The following is a 21,255-nucleotide window of genomic DNA, read 5'->3' on the forward strand; positions in this document are numbered from 1 at the left end:
GCAACAGCATAGTCAACGGTAAACACTGATGATGATGGCGATTCATCCGACGGTGGCTGTGCTCAGTCGGTTCTTCTCTTCCATCTCGCCTTTGCTCCATGCTGTAAGGCAGACAGCGTGTGCGTGGTTATGACAGTACACTCGGTCTTTCCCTGATGCCTGCAGGCCTCACGCCCCTGCCGCCCCCACCCCTCCCGGGTTACTGTTACCACCATGCAGACAGAGTCTGCTGACGGACGGCGGCAGCTGCCCCCAGGTGTCCAGCTAGAAGCGCTTTCTTACGCACAGGAGGTTTACAGAAAAGTTGTGCCCTCCTGTGTTTGTCTATTTGTTTGTTGAATTACATTTTAACCTGAGCTCCAGTGAGCCAAGAGCCTCTGAAGCTCAGAACAGTGGGCAGGAAGTTTTCTTTTGCGTCTGTGGGAAAATTCATTTTCTTAAGGGAACAGATCAGATACGTAGCTTTGGTTAGTGTCTCAAAGGCATCTGTGCCCCCTGAAAGCGAGACCTGTACCTTTGAAATTCACAATTCTTTCTGGAAGCCCACTTATGAAATGAAAGATACTATAACTCCCTCCTATAAAATGAAACTCAAATTGGAATGTTAAAGATAGAGTTGAGATTTTAATTTGAGGAACTCAAATATAGATGGACCATTTTCCCCTTCACTCATCTTGTCAAAGTTCTGAAGAACAATAAGAGCAAGGAAACATTAGGAGTTCGGGCTCTGGCGTAGAGCCCCTGGCTTCAGATCCTGCACTGTCGCCTGCTAAAGAAACCTTGAGCCAGTCGGTGAGCCTCCCTCCCATAAAGGGAACTAATGATGGTGCCTCCCCTGGAGGGCTGTACCGGGGATGAATGGAGTCATCTGGACAAAGCCCTGGGGCTCTTCTTGGCATGTACTAAGTACTATGTAAGGGCCTCCCGGGCTTCCCTGGTAGCTTAGCAGGTAAAGAATCCGCCTGCGATGCAGGAGACCCCAGTTCAATACCTGGGTCGGGAAGATTCCCCTGGAGAAGGGATTAGGCTACCCACTCCAGTTGGAAACAAACAGAGATTGCACCAACCTTGTGGCTAAAAAAAAGAGGAACTAAAGAGCCTCTTGATGAAAGTGAAAGAGGGGAGTGAAAAAGCTGGCTTGAAGCTCAACATTCATAAAACTAAGATCATAGCGTCCAGTCTCATCACTTCATGGCAAATAGATAGATAAACAATGGAAACAATGACAGACTTTATTTTCTTGGGCTCCAAAATCACTGCAGGTGATGACTGCAGCCATGAAATTAAAAGACACTTGCTTCTTGGAAGAAAAGCTATGACCAACCTAGACAGCATGTTAAAACTCAGAGACATTACTTTGCCGACAAAGGCCTGTCTGGTCAAAGCTATGGTTTTTCCAGTAGTCCTGTATGGATGTGAGAGTTGGACCATAAAGAAAGCTGAGTGCCGAAGAATTTATGCTTTTGAACTGTGGTGTTAGAGAAGACTCTTGAGAGTCCCTTGGATAGCAAGGAGATCAAACCAGCCAATTTTAAAGGAGATCAACCCTGAATACTCATTGGAAGAACTGATGCTAAAGCTTCAATACTTTGGCCACCTGGTGCGAAGAACTGACTCATTGGAAAAGACCCTGATGCTGGGAAGCATTGAAGGCAGGAGGAGAAGGGGATAACAGAGGATGAGATGGTTGGATGGCATCACCGACTCGATAGACATGAGTTTGAGCAACTCCGAGAGTTGGTGATGGGCGGGGAAGCCTGGCATGCTGCAGTCCATGGGGTCGCAAAGAGTAGGACTTGACTGAGTGACTGAATTGAACTGAACCCTCTCCAGTATTCCTGGGCTTCCCTGGCAGCTCAGACAGTAAAGAATCCACCTGCAATGTGGGAGACTGGGTTCAATCCCTTGGTTGGGAAGATCCCCTGGAGGAGGGCATGGCAACCCACCCCATGGACAGAGGACCCTGGTGGGCTATAGTCCATGGTGTTGCAAAGAGTTGGAGACTACTTAGCAACTGAGCACCCACTCATTGTTTATTACTTGTCAAGGTCAGAGAGGTGGTAGGTAAATTTTAAGTAGAGTACTGACTTCCCAGTTAGTGTTTGATAGGTGGATGGAAGGGAGGAGGGGGACCCTCCCTCACACTCAAGGCCAGTGTGTCAAGACCTGGTCCAGCGATGTGCAGTTGGAGGCTCCCTCTTCAGCCATGGAGGTGAGCTCTGGGGCCGCAGTTAATTTCTTTGATCACAGAGCAGAGAGAAGATGCAGAGGAGAATGGGTGGGATGATGGAGCTGCCCACAACCTCAAGGCGCATATCACAGATACCGAACTGGCAGGAGTTAGCTCCATGTGCTTGGCAGGGAAGAGACGATGATTTCACCAGTGCCTGTTGTCCATTCTGCACATGCAAGCCCCAGTGAGGGTGGGAGGGCATTGCTGCTCTCTCCTCTGTGGTTTCCTGGGGCCTTTTGCAACAAGAGTCCTGCCTGTGAGTCTAGCATCTAAGAAGAAGCATTTTTGCTCTCACTGTGGCTCTTAAAAACTCACACCAGCCACATCCTCTGATGCACAGCTGAAGAGACAGCATCTGTTCCAGCTCTGGTGGAACGAGCAGTCTTGAACTTAGTGTAAGAGCCTACGTTGGGATTCAGGGTGGGCTTTGTAAATGCTGTGTAGATTGTGGGTGTGGGTGGGTGTGTATGAGGTTCACCCCGTGCTCAGAAGTTAGGCCGCCATGAGGTGCACTCCACGTTGGAGGCACAAGTACCAAGGACAAGCAAAAAGCGCTTGTCCACGGCCAGCCCTTTATAGGAGCTGGTTGTGCCTGAGGAAGGGCGGGACTTGTTTCCAAGCTGCTTTCGAGAAAGACCTTCCAGGTGCCCCACCGCCCTGGGGTTGAACCTGCATCAAGGGGACCCTGCCACTCCTCTCTCCACTCTCTGCTTCTGACCTCGGTACCCGTGGGGGCCTCCCATTGCCACCATGGCAGTTTAAGTTGGGCTCCGCAGCCAGACCCTCTGGGTCCAGATAGTGATAAGTCATAGGCTCACTGTGGGGCCTTTGGCAGTGAAATAACCCCTCTGGGCCTCAGCTTCTTTTCATAGAGGGTAGTAACAGTACCTCATATGGTCTCATATGGTCATCAGGAGAGTTAAATAAGTTCAGTTCAGTCGGTCAGTTGTGTCTGACTCTTTGCAACCCCATGGACTGCAGCACGCCAGGCCTCCCTGTCCATCACCAGCTCCCGGAGCTTGTGCAAACTCATGTCCATTGAGTTGGTGATGCCATCCAACCACCTCATCTTCTGTCGTCCCCTTCTCCTCCCGCCTTCATTGTTAGATATACATAAAGCTCCTAGAACAGTGCCTGGCATGTGGTAAGTAAGCAGTCAATAAATATTACCTAGTGTTGCCACCACCTGTCCTCCACGTGTGCTGGATTTGTACCAAATCCAGTTTCTTTGCTTTGACTCCATAGCTCTCTGCTTTCCTCAGCACTATGATCTTGTGAATGACCTTAAAGGTCACAGCCCTTTAGCACGGCCTAGGTCCCTCCGTCTACCTTTCCATCTGCTGCCGCAGGACAGCACCCCCCAACCAGGCAGACCTGGCCTTATGGGTAAGACCCAGACAGTGATGAAGGGAAGTGGGGCACTCGACTCCCTGAGCACCTGCTCTGTGCCAGATACAGTGTCAGATTGTCGACGTTTCACTGAAGGCTTGTAGTCACCTTCAGAGTTACCGTCTCAAGTTTACAAATCAGAGGTTAAAGCTCAGAGAAGTTAAATGAGTTGCAGTAGTCAGGGATGGCGCCAGGATCTGAACACAGGTCTGTGTGACTCTGGAGTTCATGCTTTGCACTACCCTGCGGAGAGAGAGTGGAGAGAGACAAGATACGTGCCCTCTCCACACACATACTCTGCACACAGCCTTCAGACCAGCTGGGCTTGGGTTGGGGTCTGAAAAGCAGTGCGAAGCCACGCCGGCCCCGGGTCAGAACTCCCCGTCTGTCCACCCACCTCCCCTCCCTTCTCCCTCATCACCTCCCTCCTTGATGTGCTTGCCCCATACCTGCTCTTAATCTGTTCACTGAAAACAAATAAAGGGAGGTTTTCAAGCCCACAGGAAAGAAAGGAGTGATAGTGAACCAGTACATTCCCGAAGCACGACCCCTACCCCCCAGCCCCCCAGTCTTGTGCACTGTTGAATCAGTGCAGGCGAGGAGACCTGATTTCACAGGGTAGTTAGCAGATCTCACTGTGTTGCTTTTGTGGATGAACTTTTTTTTAATTTTTTAAAAATTTTATTGGGAGTATAGTTGATTCACAATGTTGTGTTGTTATTTATTTATTTACTTTTGGCTGTGCCACACAGCATGTGGGATCTTAGTTCCCTGAGCAGGGATCAGACCTGCGTCACCTGCAGTGGACGCTCAGTCTTAACTGCTGAGCCACCAGGGAAGTCCCAAGGAAACATTGTTTTTAATGGACTGATTATTTGGATTGCAGGGATGTCTGTGGCTCATTAAGCTAGCTGTCCACTGGGAGGGGTCTGTAACTCTATGCTTCTTTTTCAGCCCAATATTCATTCTATTTTTTAAACTGATAATTTTTAGTTAACAGGTGTCTTTAGTGGCAGAATGATCAGAATGGCAAATGGCAAGAGGCTAAGGGGGGAATATGAATATAGTAAAGACATAGGTCTTCATGAAAAAAATAATTGTAGTCGATGGTAAGTCAGTTTGACTCAGTGACTTGAAAGTGAACACCATCTTGCTGCTGTGCCTTCCTCAGTCACTCAGTCATGTCCGACTCTTTGTGATGCCATGGACTGTAGCCCGCCAGGCTCCTCTGTCCATGGGATTCTCTAGGCAAGAATGCTGGAGTGGGTTGTCATACCCTCCTCCAAGGGGTCTTCCCAATCCAGGGATCGAACCCGTGTCTCTTATGTCTCCTGCATTGGCAGGCGGGTTCTTTACCACTGAGCCCCCCTGGGAAGCATTAACACCCTCTTAGGTGGCATTACTAGAAGCCCAGAGGCTGAAAGAGTGTAGGTGAAAGTTCTGCCTGCTCTCCACCTCCTGTTGAAAGGAGCATTGAGTCCATTCTCGGAACCACATTTGATTTTTTGAGGCCAATAAATTCCTGCATTCAGAAACTAATAAGTATGACCAGCAGCCACAAGTGCATTTCATGTAAAGAATTCCGGAAGGGATTGAAGACATGTAGCTTACAGAAGTGAGAAGACCCTCCTCACAGGGGCCACACAACAGCTGCTCTCGAGCAGAGTGAAAAAGAACTGTGTCCTGTGAAGTGGAGTCCAGGGTCTGCAAGACGCAGGGGCTCCCTCCATGCACGTGGAGCAGGGTTATACTCTGAGCGTCAGTGAGCAAACAGGAGGGTCAGATAGGCCGGGAGTGGACCCAGCTTTGGGAACAGAGGTTGTGCTCCAGCGAAGCAACCCCAGTGCCATTTGGGGGAGCCAGAGAATGTGTTTGGTGGTGGTGGTGGTTGGTGGCTTAGTCACTTAAGTCATGTCCAACTCTTGCGATCCCATGGACAGAGGAGCCTGGCAGGCTACAGTCCATGGGATTCTCCAAGCAAGAGTACTGGCGTGGGTTGCCATTTCCTTCTCCAGGGGATCTTCCCAATCCAGGAATCTAACCCATTCTCCTGCATTGTAGGCAGATTTTTTACCAACTGAGCTACAAGGGAAGCCCTGAGGTTAAAGTCTGAGCATGAAGACCATGAGATGGAAAGAGAAAGCTGTGGCAGAAGGATTGACGAGGAAAAGGTTGAGGACAGGATAGGTTTTTGCTCTTTCTTGAGGATCTGGACTCCTGGGTGGACATGGGTAAACAGGAGGAGAAGCTGGTCTGTGGGTGCCCATTCCTCTGGCAGCTGTTCAACCAGTGGAGTGGACAGGCCTGGCTGACCAGTTTCATTTGTGGAGTGAAAAAGAGAGTCAACATGCTCTGGGGTTCTCTAACTTGGGAATCAGAAGAGAGAGGCTCTTTTTCTTTGCGGGGACAGGGACCCCTGGAAATTCTCCCTATAAGTCACACCTAGTAAGTCAGCATGGCAGGGAGAGGGGGATTGAGCGGAAGTGGTTAGATGACTCAGGCTTTGGGACATGTGGCTTTTAAGACACCTGTGGGACACACAGTGGACAGTTGAATTCACCCTCAGGACACAGGAGTGAAGCAGCGGGCCAGTGGACAAGTTTTCTGTAGATGGTACATTAAGTTATGGGTAGGAGGAGTGGGTCAGGGCTGAGATTCCTGAAGTTTCAGAGGTTTGCAGAGGTGGGAGGAGGCAAGGAAAGAAGGTGACGCAGAGTTGTCAGAGGTTTAGGAAGAGATCCTGGCAGGACCGTGCTTTCAGGAGGGGCTCGTGCAAGGACTGGAGAGCGGCTGCCCACGGCAGGCCCTGTGCCCGCTGAAGGGCGGCCTCCAGCAGTAGGAATTAGGCAGGGAGCGATGGGAGGAGGCTCAGCTTATGACTAAACAATTGCTGAAAGGAGACAACGCGAGAAGGCACAGTTCATACGTGTAATCCCTTAACACCCTCCCTGCTGTGACCCCAAAGCCAAAGGAATGCCTGTGGCTGTGCCAGGCTCTTTTGTGGGTGACTGGTCACGGAGAGCTTCCCTAGCACAAGGACTCAGACAGCCCCCACTGTGACTTCAGCGGGGTCATCGCGCTCCAGAGCTGCGAGCCGTTCTGAACCTTCCGCCGTAATTGGTATTGAGGCCCTTTGCAATCATGACTGAGAGAGTGGATTCGGAATTTAGTTTAGCGGGCCTCCAAATCAGACTTGGGAACATGACCCCTGTGAAAAGTCATGTCAGCTTATCAGTGGTTGGCAAACATTTATACAGCGGCGGTTGTTCCGACTGTGCCTTTGGCTGCCTACTTAAACTGAACAGTAAGCTGTGTCCACTGATTGAACTAAAAAAAAATAATGATTCTGTGTTACATGGACCTTTTTACAATATGCCAGAGGCCGTACTGGAGTCTCTTTAATCTTGAACAATGGCTGTTTCTTGCAGAGGCACATTATGCAAATGGGTACTCAGTGTTTCCTACTCAATCAGGTCTTTGTTGGACGTGTTGTGAGTGCCAGAAGAGAATTCCTATCACGGGGGTTGCGGGGGCAGGGAGGCGTGTGCAAGTCCAACCGCTGCTGTGATCTGCTAAAGACACCGGTGACTGCTCCGAACTGCCCCTGCTGTGAACATGCAGTCGTCTTCCATTTTATACCAGAGTTTTTTGTTTTACAGTCTTACCTTGCTCTGGGTGATTCACAAAGCACCCAGGTCTGTGCTCTGGGTGACACACGTAAGCAAAGCTGGGCCCTCACTGCTGGGGGTGGCAGATGGCAGCCATGCCTGGGAGCTGCCTGTGTGTCCAACCTGCCGGGAACGCAGTGTTTTAAAACCTTAGTCTTGGCAAAACCAATACAGTATTGTAAAGTAAAATAAAGTAAAAATAAAAATTAAAAAAAGAAAAAGAAAAGAAAAAATAAAATAAAACCTTAGTCTTGTCCAAGTGCACATGTCTATTTCAAAACAATGTCATTTCAGCTTCAGCCTGAGCAACACAATTAACCTTTAATAATCCTTTAATTCCAGATCAGAAGTACAGAACCAGAGAAAATTGTAAAGCCCTTGGGGACAAAAAGACCAGACTGCTATTTCTGAGGGTTCCTAATATTTCTACTCCTGCAAGACTTGTGTTGCCATCTAGTGGGTAATGCAAAATGTGGCCCAGTTCCTGCATTAGGAGCACTAAGTCATCTTTTAAGAGCTGCTTTGGGCTAAGCTTATGCCTGAGCAGCTTGCGACAGAGAGACATGAAAACATTTCAAAACAAGAGGCTGACATCACTGAAAGAGGGGTTCTTGCAAGGGGTTGTTAGCCTGGCCTGAAATGGCAGAGAAGACTTCTGGGAGGTGTACCCCGTGAGCAGAGTAGGAGTGAGTCAGGAAACCGGGATTGGGAGATCGGAGAGGGCTCAGAACCCTGAGAAGTCAGGAGGGACAGGGACACTGGTGGGCCCTTCATCAGTTCAGTTCAGTCACTCAGTTGTATCTGACTCTTTGCGACCCCATGGACTGCAATACGCCAGGCTTCCCTGTCCATCACCAACTCCCGGAGCTTGCTCAAACTCATGTTCATCGAGTCGGTGATGCCCTGGGCTCACAGAACTGGACTTGGTCCTGTAGGGGTCTCAGGGGTCCGTATACACTCTTAGTCAGGGAAGGATGTAGGAAGATTTACATTTTTGTTTAAAGATACTTTTCTGTCGGATACAAGGATTATACATACAAATTGTAGAAAGATGTTAAGGTATGAAACGGTCTTATAAATAGGAAAAAGCACAGTCTCTAAATCTTACCACCCAACCATCAATATTTTGATGAGCAGTCTTTTAGATGCCTCTCTCTGTATGGATACAGCTTTAGGTCTGCATTTTACATATTTTACATAAGTACATGCTGAGGGCAACCTTGGTTTTCCAACCCCATTCACCAGCATGCTTGTGGGCAACCAGCCATGGGGTTGAGTCCCCGGAGCCGAGTCCATGTCAATAGAACACATTCACCCGCGGGAGCTGGTCTCACGGCTGCACATATTGGGGTGTCTTTGTTTGGTTCAGTTCAGTTGCTCACTCGTGTCCGACTCTTTGCAACCCTATGAATCGCAGCATGCCAGGCCTCCCTGTCCATCACCAACTCCCAGAGTTCTCTCAAACTCAGCGTCCATCGAGTCCGTGATGCCATCCAGCCATCTCATCCTCGGCCGTCCCCTTCTCCTCCTGCCCCCAATCCCTCCCAGCATCAGTCTTTTCCAATGAGTCAACTCATCTCGTGAGGTGGCCAAAGTACTGGAGTTTCAGCTTTAGCATCATTCCTTCCAAAGAAATCCCAGGGCTGATCTCCTTCAGAATGGACTGGTTGGATCTCCTTGCAGTCCAAGGGACTCTCAACAGTCTTCTCCAACACCGCAGTTCAAAAGCATCAATTCTTCGCTGCTCAGCTTTCTTCCAGAAACGCTATGGACCTAACAGAAGCAGAAGATATTAAGAAGAGGTGGCAAGAATACACAGAAGAACTCTACAAAAAAGATCTTCACGACCAAGATAATCATGATGGTGTGATCACTCACCTAGAGCCAGACATCCTGGAATGTGAAGTCAAGTGGGCCTTAGAAAGCATCACTACGAACAAAGCTAGTGGAGGTGATGGAATTCCAGTTGAACTATTTCAAATCCTGAAAGATGATGTTGTGAAAGTGCTGCACTCAATATGCAAGCAAATTTAGAAAATTCAGCAGTGGCCACAGGACTGAAAAAAGTCAGTTTTCATTCCAATCCCAAAGAAAGGCAATGCCAAAGAATGCTCAAACTGCCGCACAATTGCATTCATCTCACTCGCTACAAAAGTAATGCTCAAAATTCTCCAAGCCAGGCTTCAGCAATACGTGAACCGTGAGCTTCTAGATGTTCAAGCTGGTTTTAAAAAAGGCAGAGGAACCGGAGATCAAATTGCCAACATCCACTGGATCATCGAAAAAGCAAGAGAGTTCCAGAAAAACTTCTATTTCTGCTTTATTGACTATGCCAAAGCCTTTGACTGTGTGGATCACAATAAACTGTGGAAAATTCTGAAAGAGATGGGAATACCAGACTACCTGACCTGCCTCTTGAGAAACCTATATGCAGGTCAGGAAGCAACAGTTAACTGGACATGAACAACAGACTGGTTCCAAATAGGAAAAGGAGTATGTCAAGGCTGTATATTGTCACCCTACTTATTTAACTTCAATGCAGAGTACATCGTGAGAAACGCTGGGCTGGAAGAAGCACAAGCTGGAATCAAGATTGCCGGGAGAAATATCAATAACCTCAGATATGCAGGTGACACCACCCTTATGGCAGAAAGTGAAGAGGAACTAAAAAAGCCTCTTGATGAAAGTGAAAGAGGAGAGTGAAAAAGTTGGCTTACAGTTCAACATTCAGAAAATGAAGATCATGGCATCTGGCCCCATCACTTCATGGGAAATAGATGGGGAAACAGTGGAAACAGTGTCAGACTTTGTTTTTGTGGGGCTCCAAAATCACTGCAGATGGTGACTGCAGCCATGAAATTAAAAGACGCTTACTCCTTGGAAGAAAAGTAATGACCAACCTAGATAGGATATTCAAAAGCAGAGACATTACTTTGCCAACAAAGGTCCGTCTAGTCAAGGCTATGGTTTTTCCAGTGGTCATGTATGGATGTGAGAGTTGGACTGTGAAGAAAGCTGAGCACTGAAGAATTGATGCTTTTGAACTGTGGTGTTGGTGAAGACTCTTGAGAGTCCCTTGGACTGCAAGGAGATCCAACCAGTTCATCCTAAAGGAAATCAGTCCTGGGTGTTCATTGGAAGGAATGATGCTAAAGCTGAAACTCCAGTACTTTGGCCACCTCATGCGAAGAGTTGACTCATTGGAAAAGACTCTGATGCTGGGAGGGATTGGGGCAGGAGAAGGGGACGACAGAAGATGAGATGGCTGGATGGCATCACTGACTCGATGGACATTGAGTCTGAGTAAACTCTGGGAGTTGGTGATGGACAGGGAGGCCTGGCTTGCTGTGATTCATGGGGTTGCAAAGAGTCAAACATGACTGAGCAACTGAACTGAACTGAACAGCTTTCTTCACAGTCCAACTCTCACATCCATACCTGACCACTGGAAAAACCATAGCCTTGACTAGACGGACCTTTGTTGGCAAAGTAATGTCTCTGCTTTTGAATATCCTATCTAGATTGGTCATTACTTTTCTTCCAAGGAGTAAGCGTCTTTTAATTTCATGGCTGCAGTCACCATCTTCAGTGATCTTGGAGCCCCACAAAAACAAAGTCTGACACTGTTTCCACTGTTTCCCCATCTATTTCCCATGAAGTGATGGGACCAGATGCCATGATCTTCGTTTTCTGAATGTTGAGCTATAAGCGAACTTTTTCACTCTCCTCTTTCACTTTCATCAAGAGGCTTTTTAGCTCCTCTTCACTTTCTGCCATAGGGGTGGTGTCACCTGCATATCTGAGGTTATTGATATTTCTCCCGGCAATCTTGATTCCAGCTTGTGCTTCTTCCAGCCCAGCGCTTCTCAGGATGATCTCTGCATAGAAGTTAAATAAGCAGAGTGACAATATACAGCCTTGACGTACTCCTTTTTGTATTTGGAACCAGTCTGTTGTTCCATGTCCAGTTCTAACTGTTGCTTGGTCTCTCCTGGTAAAAGCTTTATGTGTGATATCAGGTAATGTGAGAATGTTTTTCCCTGTCAGATGCATTGGGACCACTGGGTACTGTTTTATAATCACTCTGTATATATGGTAGATGTGCTGTGTGGGGAAGTCCAATGTCTTGATGACTTTTGAAATGAGCCTTATTAAAATTCAGTCACTTAAAAATGAACTTGGTTTATCTTCAGAGAAAGAAAAGGCTGGACCAGATGAATGCCTGTCATTTTAGAATGGAGTTTAAACAATTGCTTGGTTGAGTATCAGCTTTGTGGAGAAGCCAGATCCCAGCAGGCCTTGGAGGGCGGCTGTTGGCTCTGCACTGACCCATAGCTGTTGACATTGTGTTTGACCTGAACAGGGCATCTCAGCGTTGAGTACTTTTGATCTCAAAACGTTCTGTGTGCCCTGTGATGAAAGCGGCCCTCAGAGATGCCCTGCGCTTGGATGGGACGGTAGGGCTGTCTTCATGGGTGGACTTGTAGAGGCTGAAAGCACACAGGTCCTTGGGTTGGGCATCATAGTCCCCCGTTTATTTTGAACCATTTATATGAAATGCGTTACTTCAGTGTCTTCTCATCTGTGAAGTGGGATTATAGCGAAACCTGTCCCAGGAGGTTATCAGGAGGAGCGAACAAATGCGCTGGTGGGCGGACAGCGGACAGCGTTCTGCTGGTGCCTGCCGCACAGCATGCGCGTAATGAGAGTTCTCTGTCAACTCGTGCTGCTGCTGCTGCTTTTAAAGAAGCATGTTTATTGCCCTCCCTTTGTAATAAAGCTCAGGGAGATCAAGCAACTTGCTCAAAATCTCAGTTGGCAAAGGTTAAGAGTTTAGGGATTTTATTAAAAACACCCGTTTTCCCCCAGCAAGTTTTGGAGCTACCTGAAAGAAATAAGCAGTCAGAACGTGAAAAAGCCAAACGGAGAACCGGGCTGTAGCTTTGTGGCCAGATGTGGGTGGAGCTGGAGCAGACCCTCTCTGCTGCCTGGCTGCCAGTGAGCGGAGCCTGCTCCCTGCCCTCTCCAGACCCTACCCCAGCCAGTCCTCTTCCCTCAGACATGGGAGGGAGGGGTTGAGAAACAGAAGAGGAAGTTCATCCAGCTGGGGTCCCTCGAAGCCTAACGAGGCGGGCATCAGTGTCCTTTTCAGAGGAAGTAGCAGAGACTGAGCAGAGATGAGACCCAAGAAGTTCAGCCAACTCCCTGGATTTCTTACCCATTTCTCTGCTGTCTGCCCTGCCCCACCCAAACTCCGCAGTCTTTTGCCAGGAGTCTGCTCTTCTGCTGATATCCTGCCCTGCACTATGGGTGGAGGTAGATGAACTCAGACAGGGGGAAGAGACCCAGCCCTGGAAGTTGCCTTCATTCCTTGTTTAAACCTTGTTTTGATGGCAGTTTGATGGTTGGTACTCAGGGTGAACAGTTACCGTGGCACCACCAGTCTCTATGACCGTCCTGGTTCCTGGCACACATCTGTGGGCCTTCCTCCCAGCATCCTGACAGTACTTAGCAATTCCAAGCCTCCTGTGTTGACAACACTGGGAATAACAGATGGGCTTGGAGGAGGAGACTTCAGTGGGGAAAACAGTTGCTTTGGATATATGCATGTTCCCACTTTGAGTGACTTTTAAAATGAGTGCTCTGTGTGGAAACATTCAAAAAAATCTCTCTTGTAGAGCTTTCTGTATCCACTGTAGTTGAAAACATTTTAAAAATCAGTGTCTATAAATAACTCTCACATGAAACCCAGTTTATATTTGTGAAAAAAAAAAGCCAAAATTAAATAAGATAGGAAGTAACAGTTTATTGACCTTTTGATGATATAAATAACTTAGCCTTTGAGTCATATAGACCTGTGATCCATGTCAGTCCTGCCCCTTATTAGCCTGTGAGCTCACGTGGGCCTCAGTTTCCATGTTTATAAAATAGAAATGGGGGCAACGTCTAATTCATCCGATTGGTTATAGGGGAGCCAATGCCAGCACGAAGCAAGCATTTCACTCGCTGCCTGGCACACACAGCGGGTGCTCTGTAAGTGCCCATCACTGTGGGGTGACGTCAGATGTGCAGCGCACTGTTGAATACAGATGCACGAAGAAACAGCCTGACGTTGCTCGCTGGGTGTTTTTCTGAATTCCCAGGCATCCCCCTTGGTGACTACTATGCTGAAAAACTGAACTTGCCACCTGCCAAGAATCTGTGCATACGTTTGGGGGTTAAGAACTCCAGTCTGATAACTTAGAATACTGGGTTCCATCCAGGCTTCACCCCATGTGTCCCTGAGCAAATTACTTACCAGCTCTCTGACTCAGTTTCCTTATCTGTTAAAACAGGTATGATGATGTTACTCATCTCAGGATTGCTGGGAGAGTTCCATGAGCTAACGCATGCAGAGATCTTGGAATAGAGCCTGGCACATAGTAAACTCTTGGTGAAGGTTTTGGGGTTGGTAGGGTGTTTGTTTGTTTTTTTAAGTGGTATTGATCGTCTTAAGTGGAATTTTGAGCAAAAACTTGCTAAAGTCTATTTAGAAATAAACTAGCTAGAGATTTGAGGTGGGGTTGGGTTGCTTGTTCAAGTATGGGTTATTACTAGCTTGGCAGCAGAAAATCTGTACTTCAGAATCACCAAACATGTTAAAAGAGAGCGAAAAATGGGAGATTTTAAAAAATAATGTTTCGTTAAGAAAGCTATCAAGTGTGTATTGAAGTAGACAGTATTTATAAGGAGTCCGCCCCTACCCACACTCAGCTGTCAACTCATGACTGATCCTCTTTCAGGTGTTACTGCCCATCCATGTTATATTCAAGCAAATCCCAGGTATCATAAGAAATAGGGATCACATTTGTTATACTTTAAGTGAAACTTCTTGTAATCAAGTTTTCTGAGGGGCTTCTTGTTCTTGGCACTCACCCCCACACACCATTCCACCCTGGCAGACTGAACCTAGCTAAAGATGTGGGAGGGGGAACTTAAAGAGGGGAGCTTCTGTGTCTAGACTGTGCAGTGGATTCCCTTGGACATTTAAACCTTTATTGAAAACATTATGACTCCTTTAAAAAAAAAAAAAGGCTGTTTCATATAAGGCTTTCTGCTATGTCAGATGCACTATGACTGACTGACTGTGTCATCCCAGAATTGAAGCCCTGATAGCCAACGGGATGGTATTTGGAGGTGAGGCCTTTGGTGCCTAATTAGATCATGAGGGCGGGGCCCCCTTGAATGGGATCGGTGTCCTTAGAGGAAGAGATTCGAGACCACCACGTGAGGACTCGTCAAGAAGGCAGCTGTCTAAAATTAGGGTGAGAGCCCTCCCCAGGCCCCAGATATGCTGCCACGTTGGCCAGGACCTGCCCGCCTCCAGAACCGAGAGAAGTAAGCGTTGGCTGTGTAAGCTACCCAACCTGTGGTGTTTTGTTATAGCAGCCCAAACTGAGACGCAGTCTGTTAGTTTCTTGTTGCTGCTGTAACAAGTTACCATCAATTTAGCGGCTTAAGATGACAAAAATGTATTGTATTCTTGTTCTGTGGGTCTAAAGTCCACAATGGGACTCCCTAGGTTGAGATCAAGGTGTGGGCAGGGTTCTGTTTTCTTCTGGAGCCACTAGGGGAGGATCCACTAAGTTGCCTTTTCCAGCATGCAGACATGGCGTTCATCCCTGGGCTCCCTTCCTCTGTTTTGAAAGCCAGCAGTGTTGGACCGAGTCCTCGCGTTGCGTCGTTCTGACTCTCTCTTCTGCCTCCTTGTTCTCCATTCATGGACCTCCCCGGATACGCCAGTGTAAATCCAGGGTAATCTCCCTATTTTAAGCTCAGCTGATGAGCATCTTATTACCTTCTGCCACAGTGATTCCCCTTTGCCATGTAACATAATAAATTCACAGGTTCCGGGGATAAGACTTGGACATCTTTGGGAGAAGGGTATATAGTATTCCCTTGCCTACCACAGTAGGTATAATCCTTAGGGTATTATTCAGTGCATGTGTGCTTAATCACTTAGTCATGCCCAGCTCTTTGTGATCCCATGAGACTGGGGCCGGTCCTCTGTCCATAGGCTTTTTCAGGCAAGAATACCGCAGTGGGTTGCCGTTTCTTCCTCCAGGGGATCTTCCAGACCCAGGAATCCAAGCTGTATCTCTTGCGTCTCCTGCATTGGCAGGTGGGTTCTTTACCACTGAGCCTCATGGGAAGCCCGCATTATTCAGTGCCCACTATCTATTCAACAGGCAGTGAAAGTTTTTGTGCCTGACAGGCTCTGGGGAAAGGGGAGGACCCTTCACCCTCTAGGAGCTTGTGGCGCTCTGGTGAAGGGAGGCTAATCGGTAAGGAGTCATTGTGGTCTTTGTGGTCGGTGGGGAGCGTGGCAGGACTGAGGCCCCTCGGGACTTCTGGAGCTGCACTGTGAAGGGCCGTGAGTGCTGCGTTTGGGGCTTGGGCTTGACCCCACTGATTAGGCGCAGAGATGACAATTAGCTGCCCTCTGGCGAGTCGTCTGGGAGAGATGCTTCCTTCGACTGCAGGGTGTTCCATAACCAGAATTCACGCCTCCGGAGCGCCCTGTCCTCTCCGCTCGCGTTGCCTTCCTCTCACTGCTTGCCTGGCCCCTTGTAAGCAGGGGTTGGGGAAGGGAATGGGAACCACTGTTCTTTGTTGTTGTCGTTCAGTTGCTCAGTCGTGTCCAAGTCTTTGTGACCCTGTGGACTGCAGCACGCCAGGCTTCCCTGTCCTTCAGTGTCTCCCGGAGTTTGCTCAAACTCCTGTCCATTGAGTCAGTGATGCCATCCAACCATCTCATCCTCTGTCGCCCCCTTCTCCTCCTGCCCTTAAATCTTCCTAGCATCAGGGACTGTCCCTGATGCTGGGAACCACTGAAGCATATTAAACAGGAGAGTTAATTTGATTATATCTCATATGTGGTATAGTAAGCACCTCGTTTGCAGATCTAAATTTTTTTTTCCCAACAGTCTTAAAAGTCAGATTTTAAAATGCAGCGTAAGTGGAAAATTGGAATAAGAGGATGAAGCAGGCAGCTGTGGTTTAGTGGAAGACAGGCCAAATGAACTCGAGAGTCCTGAGCTTGCCTCCAACCCCCACCAGACACTAACCGTGTAACTGTGGGCGAGTCACGTAGCCTCTGCAAGCTTCACATTTCCCAGCCTGGTTGTAAGCACAGTGACGTCAGTGCCCTCAGCGGGCCACTGGGGAAGAAGGAGGTCATGTGTGTGTGTGTGTGGAGGTTCCTTATGGAGCCGGGGTTGCCGAACAGTCTCAGTAATCTTTGTAATCTGGTAAATAAATGAATATGTGGCCACAGTTCATTTTTTTCTTTAATTCATGCTCTTAAGATGCCTGAGGGTGCTTTTCTGAACCGTATTTTTTCTCAGTCTAGACCCTGGGAAATGTAACTGAACCCCGACTGACCTATCCCCAGACAATTGCTGAATGTTTCTTTAGTGGTAAATACTGTTTTTGTATTTAGACGTTTACTCAGTCTGCAAGTACTGACTGACTCTATGCCGGGCTCCATGTTGTGCGTAGGGCTGTGGGAGAAGCTGGGCAGCCCCCTCCTCACATGGTTCCTAACCCCTGAGAGAGGCATGTGCGCAAAAGTGAAGCCAGTGGACGTGGCCGTGTGTAGCTGAGTGCCCAGTGGGTGGGATGCAGACATGCTTTTAAGTTCAGAGCGGAGCGAAAATTGGCCTGAGTTGGCCTTGACAGAAAAACTTTCATGCAAAAGATGAAAGTTCAGCAGATCCTTTGAGACTGGGGCTGCGTGTGTTTGGAATAAATACAAAGGGCATTAGGAGGAAGCAAGCGTGAGCTGTGGTCACAGGACCGCGCAGGCCCCCAGCTTAGCTAATCATTCTCTCCTTCTGGAAGCGCTGTTGTCCATGTCGACCATGTTCCCAGTCTTCTTCCTACCTCTTGTTGTTTTCTTTCTTAATCCCTCCTTCCACACACAGCACCTGACACATGGTAGGGGCTTTCGCACAAGAAATGAGCCATCAGGAGTTCAGTCCCCTGTTCTTTTGTGTCCTCTCTTGTTTATCCACAGAAGTGGAGAAGATGGAGATGTGCTGTGTAGGGATATATCACTGCTCCCGAATCTTCTGTTTAATTCTGCTGCTCTGCATGGACCCTGTTTATAAACTTAATGGCTCCAGCCTTAGAATCCATCCCCTAGAACACTTGGAAGAAGGAATGTTTGTCTATAAAATTTTAGGTAGAAAATGCTTAAGGAAGGGAACTGGCCTTTATTAAGCACATGCTGTGCAGTTACTAGACATATGCATTATCTCATAGAATCTCGAAGTTCCTTCAAGTCACCTCTTCATTGCTGTTGGTTCTCTCCTTCTTCCTTTAATTGTAGCGATCTGTGATTTAAGTAGGAGACCTAGGCCCAGGAATGTGGGTGACTTTGACAAGTCAGTGATTATACAGGAGTCTAAAATCAAAAGTGTCCAGTTTGGAGCTTCAGAATCCTTTGAAGACTTGAAGAGAGAGCATTCCACTCTCTCTCTCTCTACTAATTTAAAATTTGTTGCATATGAGTGTAACATATTTATCCATATAAACCTTTTGCTTTCTTTCTATGACAGATTTCACACATTGGCAAGCTGAGAGATTTTCTTCTGGAACATAGAAAAGATTATATTAATGCTTATAGGTAAGTGTCTATTTTTTAAATCATGATTTTGGTGACTGTTCTTTGCCTTATATTCCTTGTGATGTTTTCGTCCTCACTTTATACTAACTCCGGGTTTTAATGGGGAAGATCAGTGTGACAGTGAAAGAAAACCTGCAGAGCAGAATGGGGCTCCTCCAGCCAGGGTAAGTGCAGCCATATCCCACATCCTTAAAGTCACCACAGCCCCACAGCAGTGCCCTGAGGCGCACACGTGTTTGCAGCTCTGTACGTGCCATATATGTTGTGAAGCACGCAGAGAGGATGGGGCAGTGTCTCACTGAATGCATTACTGCTGAGCAAATGAAGAGATCGTGCCAGTCACATAAAAATGCCATTTGGAGAGAGGAGAACTCTTGCCTCCCTGAGGGTTTTTGTTAGGTTGATTTTTAAAAAGAAAAGCATTTTGATTACGACCTCCAAAAGCACTTCTAGAATGGACTCCAGCTCTCAATAAACTCAGGACTGTACTGCAGTGCAACTGTCATGCCTCCTGCTCTTCCTTGACCTCTGTTTGCACCCGGCTTTAGTTGGCATTATCTCTCATAGGATTCAGCTTCAACTGTAGTGCCTAAGCAGTGGAAAAGTTGGACTAGACATAGGAAGCGACATCATTAGAAGCATCTGTTTAGGATTTCATCATTATAGAATAAGGGGTTTTGCCCTTTGGAAGCCTTCCTATCACACAGTTAGAAAATATAGAATAAATCTTCTGAATTTATAAAAGGACTTTAATCAATATATGCAAAAATGGAAATATTTCATATCAGTTTTTTAACAGAGAAAAAAATTATGCCCCAGGTGGGTTTTAAATAATCTCTACCACTTTGTCTACTTTATGCTTTTAAGTGTATTTCATTTACATAATTTTGGAATGTAGTAAAATTATTATTCTAGTGCTTCATACCAAGTAAACGTTATTTTAAAATTCTCAGTTAAAATAGTTGGTCAACACTAGATGGCAGTATAAATTTTATTTCTAAAGGTATACAGATGCTAATGTACATCAGATGCTAATTTTATAGTCTGTACAGGTGGAAGTGACTGTTGTTTTGGAAAACTTAACAAAACTGGTGTAAGCCTATCATTTTCCAGCTCCTTTGTTTAGTACTTGACATCTTAGGTTACATAAGTGGTCGTGGAGATCTCTCATGGAAATCCATTATTCACTTCCCTTTGCCTTCAAAAGGCATCCAGCTAAAGTGAATGCTTTAAATGTTGGTTTAGTTCAAGCTACTCTATCTCCTTATTAGCCATGCAAACCTGAGAAATTCACTTACCTTGTAGAAGGCAATGTCTTCCTCTAAACCAGGGGTCAGCAAGCCATAGCCTATAAGCCAAGTCCATCTCACTGCCTATTTTTGTACAGCCTGTGAGCTGAGAATAGTTCTTACATTTTATAATGGCTATGGGGAGCGTAATAATAATCATAATGAAGTGAAGTGAAGTGAAGTCGCTCAGTCGTGTCCGACTCTTTGCATTCCCATGGACGGTAGCCTATCAGGCTCCTCTGTCCATGGGATTTTCCAGGCAAGAGTGCTGGAGTGGATTGCCATTTCCTTCTCCAAGGTATCTTCCTGACCCAGGAATGGAACCTGGGTCTCCCACATTGCAGGCAGACACTTTACCATCTGAGCCAATAATCATAATATTTTACCTCATAAGAAAATTAAATGAAGTTAAATTTTTGGTGTCATAAATAAAGTTTATTGGAACACCAGCATGCCCATTCATTTGCATGTTATGTATGGATGGCTGCTTTTACACCTCAGCAGCAGAGCTGAGCGGCTGTGCCCAGGCTGTATGGCTCTCAGAGTCTAATATTTACACTCTGGCCCTTTTCAGAAAACCTTTGAGGAGTCCTGCTCTAAATAACGAGAGTGATGCTCACTTGCCTGTTAGATTCAGACAAGATGGTGCAGCTGAAATGCTGTGCAGAAAAGAAAAAAAGCAGTGGATTTATAGAAAGATTATTGTATAAGGCAGCTATTCTGTAACTTTGCAGTAGTTTTAAACTTTTGACTATAGGGGTAGGATTAAGACACTTCTCCTCGAACAGCACAGATCAGCTCCACAACACTGCCTGTCAGTGTTCCCAGAGCAGCACGGTGTGGACTTACTCCAAGTCCTCATGTTTCTCAGGACAGCGGGTAGCTGGCCTCGGCTTCCCCGTTTCCCAGCCACTGTGGCAGCACACGCTGGGAGGGAGCATGAGGTCCCCAAAGCCCATTCCACTCTTGTCTTCGCAGTGGTTGGGTGGCTACAGCGTCAGCACAACTAGTGCTCCTGAGGCTTCCTGAGTCTTGACGGGTCATCACCCCACTGAGTCCTCCTCCCAGTTGCACTTCAGCAGTAGCCAGAGGACTCCGAGTTCCGCTCCTGCCCCTGTTTTGGCTCCTCTGAAAGAGCAGGGCTTTGGGGGTCAGTCACACCTGAGTTCTAGTCCCAGCTCCACCAAGTATTAGTCATGTGAGTATACACAACTCACTTCAGATATTTGTGCTTTAGTTTTCATTTGTTTTTAAATAAAGTATGGATAATGTGGATCAGGGGCTTCCCAGATGGCTCAGTGGGTAAAGAATCCTCCTGCCAGTGCAGGAGGCACAGGAGATGCAGGTTTGATCCCTGGGTCAGGAAGATCTCCTGGAAGAGGAAATGGCAACCCATTTCCATTTCAGTATTCTTGCCTGGAGAATCCCATGGACAGAGGAGCCTGGCGGGCTACAGTCAATAGATCGAAAAGAGTCGGACATGACTGAGCACACTCACACGCAGTGTTCTTATGAGGACTGAATGAGATGTGTGTGAGAGTTCCTGTCGCACGTAAGTCCCTTGGTGAATGGTTATTGAATTGGAACCCCATTTAACCTGTGGTGCAGGTGAGTCAGTGGCCATTTGATAAAGAAAGCACCTCTCAGGGCTTCTGGGGGCTCAGTGGTAAAGAATCCACCTGCCAATGCAGGAGGCACGGATTCGATCCCCGATCCGAAAAGATTCCATGTGATGCGGAGCAACTAAGCCCATGTGCCACAACTACTAAGCCTGTGCTGTAGCGCCCGGGAGCCATAACTGCTGAGCGCATGTGCTGCAGCTGCTGAAGCCTGCGAACCCTGGAGCCTGTGCTCTGCAACAGCTGAAGCCACTACAATGAGAGGCCTGAGCGCCTCACCCAGAGAAAAGCTTGAGCAACAGTGAAGACCCAGCACAGCCTTAAAGAAGTAAACTTATTTTTTAAAAAAAGAAAGAAAGCACCTCTGTTTCCTGCCAGAGAGAGGAGG

The 21,255-nt window shown here is 47.2% G+C and overlaps 1 protein-coding gene across 1 annotated transcript in view; it reads left to right on the top strand.

Moving 5' to 3' along the window:
* Window positions 1-21,255, top strand: part of STX18 (syntaxin 18) — a 119,473-nt gene that overhangs the window by 56,854 nt on the left and 41,364 nt on the right. Inside the window, exon 2 of the mRNA XM_052641841.1 lies at window positions 17,892-17,959. Coding sequence (XP_052497801.1) covers window positions 17,892-17,959 — 68 coding nt within the window. The remainder of the gene's footprint in view (window positions 1-17,891; window positions 17,960-21,255) is intronic.

This window comes from Budorcas taxicolor, chromosome 6 (assembly GCF_023091745.1).
Source record: "Budorcas taxicolor isolate Tak-1 chromosome 6, Takin1.1, whole genome shotgun sequence".
NCBI lineage: Eukaryota > Metazoa > Chordata > Mammalia > Artiodactyla > Bovidae > Budorcas > Budorcas taxicolor.